At 47.2% G+C, this 12,852-nt stretch overlaps 1 protein-coding gene across 1 annotated transcript in view; it reads right to left on the bottom strand.

The window, feature by feature from the left end:
* The window catches only part of LOC144167420 (uncharacterized), a 26,512-nt gene extending 20,020 nt beyond the window's left edge, over positions 1-6,492 (bottom strand). Inside the window, exon 1 of the mRNA XM_077696686.1 lies at positions 6,112-6,492. Coding sequence (XP_077552812.1) covers positions 6,112-6,331 — 220 coding nt within the window. The 5' untranslated portion in view covers positions 6,332-6,492. The remainder of the gene's footprint in view (positions 1-6,111) is intronic.
* Positions 6,493-12,852: the final 6,360 nt, after the last annotated feature.

Raw genomic sequence — 12,852 nt, 5'->3', positions numbered from 1 at the left:
CTTTAACGTCTGCTTAGCTCACAGTACGCTACCCAGAAACGTACCGCATGGCCACCGTTATTCTCATCCGGAAACCCCAACAACCACTAAATGCTCCTAACTTCAGACCCATTTCTCTCACCTGCTGGATCGGCAAATCAGTAGAACAAATGGTCCTCTCCCGATTAACTGAATATCTTATGACATCGATGTTCGGCCCGCGACATGTTCGGCATTCGACGCCACCTCGGCGCCAAAGACATTCACCTCGCTCTCAACCATCCCCTATCGAACCCACCCGAACGAGACACTTCAACTATACTAGCTGTAAACCTCACTAAGGCCTTCGACAATGTTATCCATTCCGCAATTCTGGACGACCTCAACTCCTTGCAAGTCGGAGAGCGTTGTTATGGTTACGTACGAGATTTCCTCACGGACCGCACAGCAACTCTCCGACTTGGTCCTTTAACGTCCTATCAATTTCCACTGCCCGCCAAAGGCACCCCACAGGTCTCAGTGCTCTCCCCCACTCTTTAAATGCAGCCTTAAAGGGACACTGAAGTGAATCGATCCAGCTCCTTTTTTCTTGCACCGCGTAGACTGGCTCAAATTAACACACTTTTCATCGTTTATCCGGTTGATAAGTCGGTAATTACTTTATAAAGCGCGAAAGAAGAAAAACTACCATGCGTGGTCTGCGGCGGCCGCACCAACTAAAGGCTGTGACGTCGGGAGGAGGTGAACCGTTATTAGACGATGTCCAAGCTTAGCATTCAAACACGTTTTCGGTTTCGGTTCTGTAAAACAAGAGGCTTCACATTCGACGTTATCATTGGATGGGCATTCTCGATATCTCAATATTCGTCCTACCGCGCTTCTGCCACGTCGGCGGTAAACTGCCTAAGATAAACCTCCCAGGACGGCTTGGAACCATCCCAATCACTAGCCGAGGCCTACTCAGTGGAAGAACGCCCTCCGCGTCACCGCATACGCTCAAATGCCATGCAAAGTACGACAGTAAGGGGAAATTACGTTATTTCGGCCTTTTAAGTGGTGTGCACGTAATTCATTAAAACAACACCAAAAATAGGTTGAAAATGAAGGTACTTGTTAAACCGCTCCTACAATCAGCCCTGTGCTCGACGGAAAAGTTGATCGAGTATAAAATTTATTTTTAAGAAAAAATGGTTATAAATTGGACATACCTTCGGTGTGAAGGAAGTTATCTGGAATGTTGCTGAGTGTTTTGTGTAGTGCCAAAACGCTTCGCAAAGGCATGCGTGCCGGTTTTATGTACAACTAAACTGGTCAGGCAACTGTTATAAAAGCAGTTGATTTAGTCAGAGCATGGATGTGTTCAGGAAGATTGTCCTACAAGAAACTTGGTAAAAGCGGCACTTTCTCAAGTTTGAAATTCAACCCACTAAAGTAAACGCCCTCCTCCTGTCCCCCCCCCCACCCCCCCCCCCCCCCCTGCTCAGTACAGCTGGACCGAACAGAAGACACCAGGACCTGAATAATATACCTATTCCAGCTATTGGCGGTGAGCGCGAACACCGGCGGCGCTGCCAAGCGCGCCTCCGTGGCGTCAACTTAGGGAGTCTCGCATTTGTCGTCTGCTTCACTCGGGCTCGCTCTCCCCGGTGTCTCTTGTCGCTCTGTTGACGTCTGATGATTGTCCGCGCCAGATTTTGCGTGTGCGTAAGTTTTTAATATAAAATAAGCTTAAAATTGCATACACTAGCTTAAGACGCGAGTTGAAGTATAGTTTTGGATATCGCTACGGAAGAAACATTGCCGGTATCGCCCTATTCCTTGCAAAGCCTGTCCTGTGCGGAGCGCGAAGAATCGGAGCTAGCCGTCAGCTTCTGTATTAAGCAATATTTCAAACGAAAGGAACAGCCAGCTGCTCTAACCGACAACAGCGAACATAGAAGACCAAAACTAATTCCAGGCCTTCGGGGCTGTTCGCTTTCGCAGAAGGCGTTATGATTCCGTTATGAATGATATGCAAGGTAAAACAGTTTTTACAACTTTGCCGAACGCTCTAAAGTGTTGTATCGTATCACTTTACGTTGCCATCGCGTGAAAGTATGTCGACATGCACTATAGGCTGCAAAAACTGCAAGTTGAATTCCAAATAAACCACTGGTATATAGGCACGTGCTCGTTTATACCAGGTTTCTAACCAGTATGGTGGTTACGTCTACGGTAAAGATACAGTAACACTATGGTTGTTCAGACCTGTAGGGATATTTCGGCACAATTCCCACAGACATATCTTCCAAATATTCAGTTATGCGTTATAGGGAAAATGCCCTCAAGAAGAGAAGGAAAGGAGGAGAAAACTTTAACAGTAAAATCGGGCTGAGTAGTGGGCCGGGTTCTCTCAGTCCACGACAAGAGTGTAAGAGTAATTTTCTTGAATTCATAGAACGCTATTCTGAGTAGACCAGGATTGGTTCTTTACGCCTGGAAGGGTTGGAAAACATTAAAGAGCTGCTTGGAAATATTCATCGGTTTCGATTTTTGTAATATATGCACGTATGCTATTTATTGCGTTCACTATCCAGTATATCACGACTTCAACACCGTAATCACGTCATAATTGTTCGTGTTGAGAGTCAGTTCGTTATGATAACGACGGTTACGTTAGAAATTCGAAGCACAAAAGCCGCCTGCGAGAACTCTGGAAAACGTTGTTTGGGGCGCGAACGCGGTGGCGTAGCACAAGCCATCTCATTGTAATTCTATATGAATAAATAACGCACGCTGCGGCTGTGCACCTGCTGTCATGATGCAGCCATAACGAAAGCGAATTTGTGAAGAAGGGAATGTCTGCCATACAGCCTGAAGAAAATATCCACACGACCTTTGTGAGCCTCCGAAACATTCCCAAACCCCATAATAAGACGTTTCTGACTGTGCAGAGATATTAATGCGTTGGACACAGAAAAAAAAACATTCGTCTGATACAAGTGAGCAAGGAAAGAAATAGAATACAGCTGTTTTATTTCCTGCTGTGTGATGCGGGTGTAGGGGCCCTCTACATGATGTGTAGCATTACAGACTGTTGAGTCTTCATAAGAGCATCTCAGAAATACTGCAGGGAAGCCCACGCATTTTGAATACTTATCGATGAGCTCTGAGCGCTGATCCTCGCGAATATAAGCTATAAAGGACAAGCTACACATGATCTTCTGACCGATGCTCTGAAGAAAGTTGTTCTCTATCTCCTCGTGTGTTGCAAACTTGGGGTGGATACAGCTTGAAACTATTTAGATGTTTCAGAAGCTGTCAAAAGTAACTTAATTACTAGAAATATGATTTTAATCCACTAAAGAAACAAATCGGGCGATTTCTAGCACAGACACTCCTGCATCTCACAAGCGGAGTGTAGCAGACGACAGCGGCGCGCATCCCTAAGCCGACGTCAGAGCCAGGGGGCGCCACTAAAACATCTCACCGCCAATAGCAAAGAAATGAATATTCTCTGCGCCTCGCAGTAACAGCTGCACAGCAATTATAGGAACGACACGTTGTGAGCAGTGTTTAATAAATGAATTTTGCTATCAACTGAGGCTGATCAATAAGCAGGGCGGCTCCGAAGGCTGGACTGGGGGCGGTGTCGTGCGGGCTCGCTTTGATATGTGTAGTGGACGCAAAATGGCGGGTTTGTGAGGCGGACCAGTGCGACTGAGTCATCTGGTTACGCTCTATGGAGTGGTCGCCCATCGGCCTCAGTATAGTGAACGTACTGTGGCTGAACTCTAATGCCCGTATCATGGCCGAACTTCCCGCAGCTGTAGTCCGATTGGAGTCTGGACCCGCTTCTTGTCTGACCTCCAGTGGCCGTACTTCAGCCGCAGATAAGTGGCTGTCGAATGGCCGGAGCTTGATGACTAGAGTCTGGCGGTACGACAAATATCGAGTGGCCGACGGGCACTGGTCGTTCCACAGCCATGGGAGTACGGCCGTATACAACCAAAAGGCCCACATTTGCACGCGGGCCGAACAAGTTTGCCGGAAAAATGAGGCTAGAAAATCACTGGTCGAAGTACATCGGCTTGACTTAGGCCGAACAGTGCTGTGCAGCCAGGGTGTGCCTTTAGGATGCTATTATCTGACGCCAAGTCCGCTGTTCATGCCTCATCTCGCGTGTTATTTCGGTGAGGAGGTCATAAACGTCCTTTCACCTAACTACTTTTGTTCGTGAAAGGCGCGGGGAACTATAGTCGCTTTAGCGGACACAAAGGTCGTCCACGGCTCATTCAGCCGCCGTGGCGGCGTAATTTGCGCGCAAAATTTTGTAAATACCAGGAAACGTGTAATAAATTAATCACGTCTCGATATTTCAGCAGACCGTAAAGCTGGCAAATACGCAGCGCTCAGAGTAAATTTTCAATATATGACGGCTTTCTACACCTAAAAAAAAAACCACACGCCCGAGCCAATGTAACATTTCGGACGATAATACGTGTATTTCTCCGTAAACACATTTGCGTCCCCACCAGCTAGCATAACTAATTTGAAATTCCGTGGTTCGCAAAAAAGATGGAAGACCACGCAGCGCTTTGTTGCCTGTGGATTGTTTAAGTTTTAAAGTGAAATTTTGATTGGCTCCTAAGCTGAAAAACCCGGCGTCGTCTACGTTGAATACCCACGTGCCGCACAGCTCAAAAAAAAAAGGCCGTGGGCGTAACCCCTCGTAGCCATATAGCGAGCGCCTTTCGGCGTCATCTAATAAAACCATTATGGCATACCTAAGCACTTCTTAGGAGTTGTGAATGCAAAATCTTTCATGTCAGAATGAGTGTTCATTCCAGCCGAAGTCAACTTCTCCGCAGCGAAGTCTGACTCTGGACTTCAAGCTGTGGCCGGGCGTCAATTTCGCCGACCCAATATCCACGCACCACGAAACATCGAATTCCGCGGACCGTCTGCCGATGCGAAGAGCGATGCATGGCGCGAAAGGCCAGTCTGCTTTTCGGCTGCAGAGGACGGGCGCAGCAAGTGGTTCAGAAAACTGCGGCATCGTGCTTGCGCAAAGCCACCAAGAAATAAGACGCAAGCCAAAGCCCCCTAAGAGGCTTTGGCTTGCGTCACTTTTTTCGCTCCACCCACACCTCATCATCCTTCTTTCACACCCGCGCTCGGGGTCTACGAAGATACCCTCCACGCCATCTGGCACTGCCACGCCCTGCCTCCTTTCCCCCACCCAACCCCCTTCGACTTCTCGATGTCTTCTCTTGCGCGCTTGGACGCCCAATCCAGCGTCCGCTAGTCGAAAGTACTCGGGCCCACAGTGCTTATGCACCCCTTCGTGCCTGCTGATCCCGACCTGCCAGACTGTTCCTGGACGCGAATTTACTTGCCGAGCCCTACTAAGTTTTTTTTACGACACAAGGTGTTTATACCGGGTATGATGCGGCCAGGTTGTGCCTCCTTTCCTCAGTGTTGATTGAGGTGCACTCTATCATTCAATAAAACAACAGCTGCACGCGCATGCCGACAGGACTGGGTATCAATAGGCCGCACTTCCAGGTCTCAGCTGCCCAAACAAGGCCTTTCCATGAATAAAAAATCTCACTCTCGCTCTCTCTCTCCCGCGTTCCCTTTTCATCTCCATTGCTTACCAGATATCAGATCGTTCGGAACTAGTACTGAAAAGTCACTGATCTGCGTTACGGTAGCTTCGTGGAACCATCACGACACACGATGTAGCAGCAAATTTTATTAGTATCGACAGGGGAGACCACCATGCTTTCGCAGTGAAAGCACGTTTGCAGACTTAAGGGCCGCTAGAGGTGTTTGAGTGCCACTAGATGTTTTTGCAATGTCGGCAAATAAATACACAACCTATTCTTGTACGACACGATCTTTTTGTGTAGAAGCGCCGAGTTCCTCTGTTTTCCGCTAAAAGGGCAAGTCGAAGTGAGTTCAAAACGCGACCGAGTTCACGCCAGCGTGCGAGCTTCGAAGCAGAAGTGAAGCCACAGCATGCTTCACGCCAGCGTGGGAGCATCAATGTACAGGGTAGCCACATCGGGCAGACGGTAACATAAGGACGCGACCGTTTTCAGGCTGCCACAATAACGCGAAGGTTCGAGAGAGTTCTCAAAGGCTTACCGTCAAACTCGTCGTTCAACGCTGCGGCAATGGCCCGCATGGCATGCTCGCGCCCTTCCCTGCAGTAGTAGTCTGGATTACGGCAGTCCCACAGGAGGGTGAATTGGCTGTACAGGCCGATGAGCCGGTCCTCTTTGTCCCGCGTCCAGACCGACCCCCGGCTAATGAGCAACGGCGTATTGTCGGCGTCCATGGTCGCGTCTCGATGTTCACCACACATCCCCTTCGGAGAGATGGCTTGGAAGCTCACGCAAACGAAAAAAAAATGCTGTACTGGTTAGCGAGAAGAAAAAGAGTGGAGGTGCTGGCGTCTCACGCGGATCTACCGGCGTTCACTTGGCGTTCGTGCGCCGTGCTCCCAACTGATTGGCTAGCTTTTGAGTTTTTCCTCATCAAGGTGCTGACGAATCTCCTGCTTCTGCGCCACCTGGGTGGATCGCGCGTAGCAGCCTGGCAATTGAACTTTATTCTGCTCGAACGCGGGGGCGTGCTGTCGTGAGAATCCTCCGCTGTGCTTTTGTTTTGACATTTTATTGCCATTGCTCGTGCGCCCGCGCTTTGCGTTCTTTGCAACCGAAAGAGTAAATGCACTCGGGAGGACGTTTATTCGCGGCTCTCATACCACGCAAACGGTGTTCTGACCCATTGGAGCAACCTGTATAGTTCCCAAAAGTATATTGAAGCGCCCCTGCCACTTGAATGCCGTTTTATAGACGATAGTATTTCTTGGGCTACTTAAAAGCATAAATTTCGGTCTCTCTGTCAGTCTGTCTCGAAAATAAAATATAATAATAACAGATACAACGGCCCGCTGTAGTAAATTTTACACAGCTCGCCTAAAAATAACAGTACTTCCAAAGATTTCAATTGAAAACATACTAAAATGTACCTCAAGCAGGGAAGCATGCCCACTACATGTTTCAGTTCACAAATCTATCGCACCATCAGTACAGTTCTCCACACTTCAATATTGTTCACAGTCAACACTTCACTGGTACACAGTTCACTAACACCGAGAGATCACTAGATCGCCACCACGACACTTCACGAAAAAACCTTACCGTCAATACAATAATAAATAGGGTAGAAAAGACACTTTTATTTGCTCGTTTACCAGATGGATGAACTGTGCGGACCACCGCTGATGGAACTGCTCTACCTCTGGTTCGGCGAGCTCAGCCTCCAAATGATCGAATAGACGAGAGCGCATCTTTCGTAGCATAACAAACATGCTCTGATGCTCAGCTCAGACCTAGAAGCCCAACGGAAAATCATGAATCAAGCTTAGGTAGCCGCCAGGTCCCAAGATATACTGGCCGACTCCTAGCAAGAGTTTAAAAACAACCATTGATTGATAGCAAATAAAAATTTTTCACCGTCATCATCATTGCAGCCGTGCTCTGAGCGCTGCAAAGCCGTGCCTTTTCCAGCTAATCAGGGCACCAACGCACAGAAAAAACAGAACAAACGCGTCGCGCGACTTAGTGCGTGCGCTGGGTTTGTCTCCGAACATCCGTGCTAACTTCCAGTAGGAATTTGCAAGCCGCCAATCGAAGATCGCATGCTGCAGGGTTCCTCGCAGCCCGCACTGTGGGCACCTGTTGAAGGGTGCCACACCCTGTCCTGCGATGCGGTCCACCGTGGGCAGTACCCCCAACCGCGTTGCCTGCTGAAATCTCTGGCGTGGGTTTGGTCCCCACTCTGGGCGCGTGTTTTCCTTGCTTTCTTTCTTTCTACGAAAATTAATAAAAAATATATATATAACTTCACTAAAGCTCAAAAAATAGTCTAACCATTCCCCTTTGCCTCCTTTGGCGTTAAAGACTGCCGGCATTTCTTTCTATATATATATATATATATATATATATATATATATATATATATATATATATATATATATATATATATATATATATATATATATATATATATATATATATGTATATAGCGGCCGCAATCACTAACCGTTCTTGCACCCAGACTGTACTTGAGAACTGCAGTCTTCTCGGTCACGGAGCATTTTCTGCGTCTCCGGCAGTGTTCGCGTGATCAGCGAACGCACGGCATTGTGCGCTACAGTTCCGCTAGCTCGCAGGGCGTCACCGCCGCTGGCGACCATGTAATTCCACATCGTGTTTCAACCTCCCGCGCTAATTTCACGTGGTTCGGATGTGCTACGTACGAAGTAGTAGCGTCAGCCGAAAGGGCGAGGGGACGGCAGTGACAAGAATGGCGCCATAGCCGCGCGTGTAGCCCTCCCGCTGAGAATTTCGCCCGACAGTCTCGTGCGGGCTAAGCATCATGTTGCCCCTCTTTCCTATGCCATTTTCTTTCTGCATTCCCTCGCTCGGTTACAACCGTAGCCGTCGCCGTCTCGATCGCAGCCGCCAAACCCCAGTAGCGGCGGCAAGAGTGTGAGGCCAAAACTTTATTGTGACCGAGACGTAGGTAAGGCAAGAATTGAGGTTACCTTCTTCCTTACCATGATGCCGGTTGTAAATTCTCCAGACGAGGCGGACTGTCTGGTATACACTCGTTTCGAGCGCTTTGATGGTCTATGTGTTGCAACCATTGGCCTGTATGCGAAGACCATGACTTTGGTGCTCTGTACGAGGGGAATGGGTCTGCCCTGCGTATAGAGCTGGATATCGGGAACATCGCGGTAGCTTTTTTAGCTCCCCCTGGTTGGTATGTAAATAAGCAATTCGGATTGTTGGGGCGAGCAGCTAAGGCTTTTGGGGCTCACATATGTCACTTCCACATCTATCGCCTCTTGTAGTTTTTTTTTCTCCCTCACTGTAGCCGTTACAGGCTGTGGTGCAGTCTTTCGATGTTGTTTAGCTCACGTCCGTCTTAATTGCTCTTGGCTTCACTGAATGTGCACATAAAAATGCAAAAAAATACCGCTACATTTACAAGAACGGGCGGAAACCAAGTTGGCAACAATGGAGCTCTGGACAGGGGGTGATTTAACGACGCCAGTTAGACGCCGGCCCATTTTCGTGGCTTTCCTCACTCTTACATTTTCAAGGCTATTACGTTTCCTTTTCCCGGACCGATGAAAAACGTATTAACGGGGTTCCACTGTATTTTCTGTGATGGGGTTGTGTAGCTTGTAGAAGTGCCGCATGACTGACAGGTATGCGGACCCCCCCCCCCCTCCCCCTCCCCGCCCAACGAAGTCCGTTTTTTGGGAGCTCGCGGCATTGGTGCAGAGAATCTATGCGGCGTAAAGTTACCCACCAGAGTGGCTCCACCTGTTGGACGCGCGTGTCTACTTGCTGAAGTTTTGACGGCTGCGTTATTGTAGCTGCTGTGGTGCTATCCTTCTTGGATAACTGTTAACTTTTGTACTTTTGTATTGCATTATACCCGCAAGCTTTTCACGCGGAAAAGAAAAAAATGTGTCATGGACGAGTGTTCTGAAGCACTAGCTGCAGTGCATCGTAGCAGGGGGTTCGAATCTCCGGTTGAATGTTTTTTGGCAGTTGGTTTCTTTTTGTATAGGTAAAGTTTTCTCTACTGCGTTCATCATTTTGCGCTGGAATCATCATTGCATTATGAGCGAGTTTAGAGACAGCGTGCAGACAGACACTGACGCGCTGGCGAGTTTTCGTTGGCGTAGTGTTGACATATCACCGGCCGCTTGCAGGCACAGTGCCGAATCCGCCGACTGCCGGCCTCGTGCGAACGCGCCTCTTACGTTACAGCGAAGAGCAAGGCAAGCTCCGAAGTTGAGGTAGAAGCTGAGAGTCTCCGATGCTGCGATTCAGCCACTGCGAACGCCTAAGCTAGTGAACGTTACGATTTTAAGCGCGGCTGGCAGCCTTATCTGACATATCATTGAGCCGACAACGACGTCCAACCAGCGATAACGTTGGACGCCAAACATGTTGCTGTGGTGGACCAAAACGGAAACTGCTTTGAACAACTCTCCAAAAATAAACGACAGCAACTACATACCGATACATGTGCTTGTCGCCAATAGTACTAAAGATTCTTCTAAAATAAGACCATTGACAAACAATCAACTGCGTATACATCAAGTTTAAATCTTGGGCATCGTTCAAGCACATCGCGTGACGTTTCCTATCAGGCGAACTTGTCTTGAAATACGACTGGGCGCTGTTTAGCGTTCGAAATTTCACGCGTACGCCATTGGGCTTCTGTCAAGGCTATTTTTTTCTTTACGAAAAACTTTAGTGCGATTGGCATGAAATAAAATTGTGAGAATGTACTTTTATGCTATATTTTGGGAGAGTTTGAGACAGTTTCGGTTTCGATTCCGCCGTGCAATACGTCAATGGTTTCTGACGTTATCTGTAATCGCGCATCGGTCATACTTGAGAAATCGTCATGATCCATTATTCACTATTCATTGACGGCACAAACGGGCCGCATAAACCTCCTTGCACCGCTTCAAGCTAACAAGTATCGTTCATGCAGTAAGGAAGGCCTACCGATGTGGACGCAGCATGGACGCAGTGGCTGAACTCCGGTGCTCCAGTTCATTAGAATTCGTGAACCGCGGGACGTCTCTCCCGCACCTAGATGTCTTTTCTCAGTAGTATCCGCCGAGTCGTCGGCGAATAGGACAATTAAACGCATTCGGCGAATAAAAAAGGCCTCTACCCCTAGATTTGAACCCACACAATGAATGCCAACGCTTTGTGCTTCATCAAATTAGGCTTCGGTAACATGCAGTGAGGCTTACAAAGAACCAGTACGTATGTTGAGGCCCACCCCCGTCATATCGGACAGTTGTGACATGTTTTTAGAGCTAAAGATAAACGAACACAAGAAAGAGGACAGGACAGGCGATTCCAACATTGCATCGGACATTGCTGTTTACTTATTGGATTGCAGTACTTTGAGCTGCTAAACTGAGCATTGCTTGAATAAAGCTTGCGCAGTAGGCTTTAGCCTAACACCCGAAAATATCTGGTGAGCAGCTACTACATTTCTTCTGGCAGTATTATCGAACGGAAATGTGTGGTCGTGCTGAAGTCCTGTCTGCTATTTCACCCTGCGAAATGGTTTTACGGTTTACGATAAAAAATTCAGTTGGTTTCATTTCCTTATCATGTATATTACTTTGCGTTTAATTTGCTTTAGATTTTCTTTAAGCGTACCTGTCGCACAGACATATGCAGCGTATACGGCGAAGCATTGTACGTGAATTATATGAAACAATTCTTTCTCGATAGAAACGGTCATCATGATCATCATCAACAGCCTACTCAGGTCCACTGCAGGACGAAGGCCTCTCCCATTGATATCCAACTGCTTCTCTGCAGCGCTGCTCGAGTCCACAGTCTACCCCCAAATTTCTTTATTTCATCCGGTTTATCCGGTCTGTCTCTGGAGTCAGAAACATGTGACCAGGGGGTCATGGCGACTCCTGAAGTATGGCTAATGCACGATCACAAATATCGTTGGAGACTAAGGGCGTTTCGCACGGCGAAACCAAAACCGAAACTATTTCACTCTCCAAAAATAAACCCCGATAACTTTATTCCGATACATTCTTCTCGCGAATTGCACTGAACTATTTCCTAAAAAAAGATCCTCTACACAAAGGCAGGTGCACATTCATGAACTCTAAAATCTTGATGGTACGTTGTCCATTACATCGCAAGAAAATCTTGCATCATTTCGTGTTACTGCTGTAGTTGTAGCGGCCGCCGCAGATATCGCATGGTATTTTTTTCTTCTTTCGGTCCTTAAAACTTAAATACGGTATTAGCGACTGCATAAACGAGAAAACCATGTTTATTTGCGCCCGTCTATGCAATGCAAACACAAACACAAGTTAAACAAATAAAAAAGCGGTTGGTTGCGACTGAGCAACCAATTAACCAGAGTGTGTGGTATTCTTAAAATTCCAACTCGATTTTGTTTCCTGGAGTGTGCAATGTTCACAGTAGCCTTCGTGAGCTCCCCTTTCACCAAGCAGCTCAATGATTGGCGAAAAATGGAGAAAGTCAGATTGGTGTGACGATTCGGCTCGGAGCTCAGCATAGTCTAACGGTGTTACTGCCTTTGCAAACTTTGACATCCGAAATGCATTTATATAACAATCTAACTTTAAATCATTTTATCTCTAGAATATCGCAGCTCAGTGCATGAATAAGGTACTGCGCTAGTGAACACGTAGTTTCAGCTTGTTTCCTGGCAACGACAGTCGCCTTTTCCAAGTAAAAACAAGGCAGCAGAATGATAAAGCAGCATAAGCAAAAACGTCGATGGAGCACGGGTGTTGCGCAGGTTAAAATCAATTAGGCAACATAAATTGATCCGTAGCCCCTACTCCCATTCCCACGGCTGTCCGTAGAGCCTCACAGTATTGTTTGCTCAGACATTTCCAGTTTCAAGTGAATTTTAGCAATTCGAAAATGTTTGTAATATTCGGATTACTTTTTGCCTTCCCCCCATGTAATACACTACAATTGTGCAATAACGAATGCCTTCTTTTGAAACAACGGCGTGAAAGAGTGGCAGGGCTGGTTGCCGAGGCTGAACCGATGCAATTATGCATTCCGCTGTCTCTGGAGCTGCATTTGTCTGCATGTTTATTCCCGTCAAGCTTAACTTGAATCAACTTTTTTATGCGCCGGCGAAATCGATAGGATAGATCATGCGTTGATTTCATAAAAAATGGCAAGTGCAAGAAGTTTGTTTTTGTAGCCTACGGGTAATTATCAAAATATGATTTTCAGACGACAATCTTCACGTGTATTA

Source organism: Haemaphysalis longicornis, unplaced genomic scaffold (genome assembly GCF_048455015.1).
Source record: "Haemaphysalis longicornis isolate Haplotype H1 unplaced genomic scaffold, Haemaphysalis longicornis Haplotype H1 scaffold_2, whole genome shotgun sequence".
NCBI classification, from domain to species: Eukaryota; Metazoa; Arthropoda; class Arachnida; order Ixodida; family Ixodidae; genus Haemaphysalis; species Haemaphysalis longicornis.
Note: the sequence above shows the minus strand (reverse complement) of the source record. Positions and strands in the feature narration are given on the sequence as shown.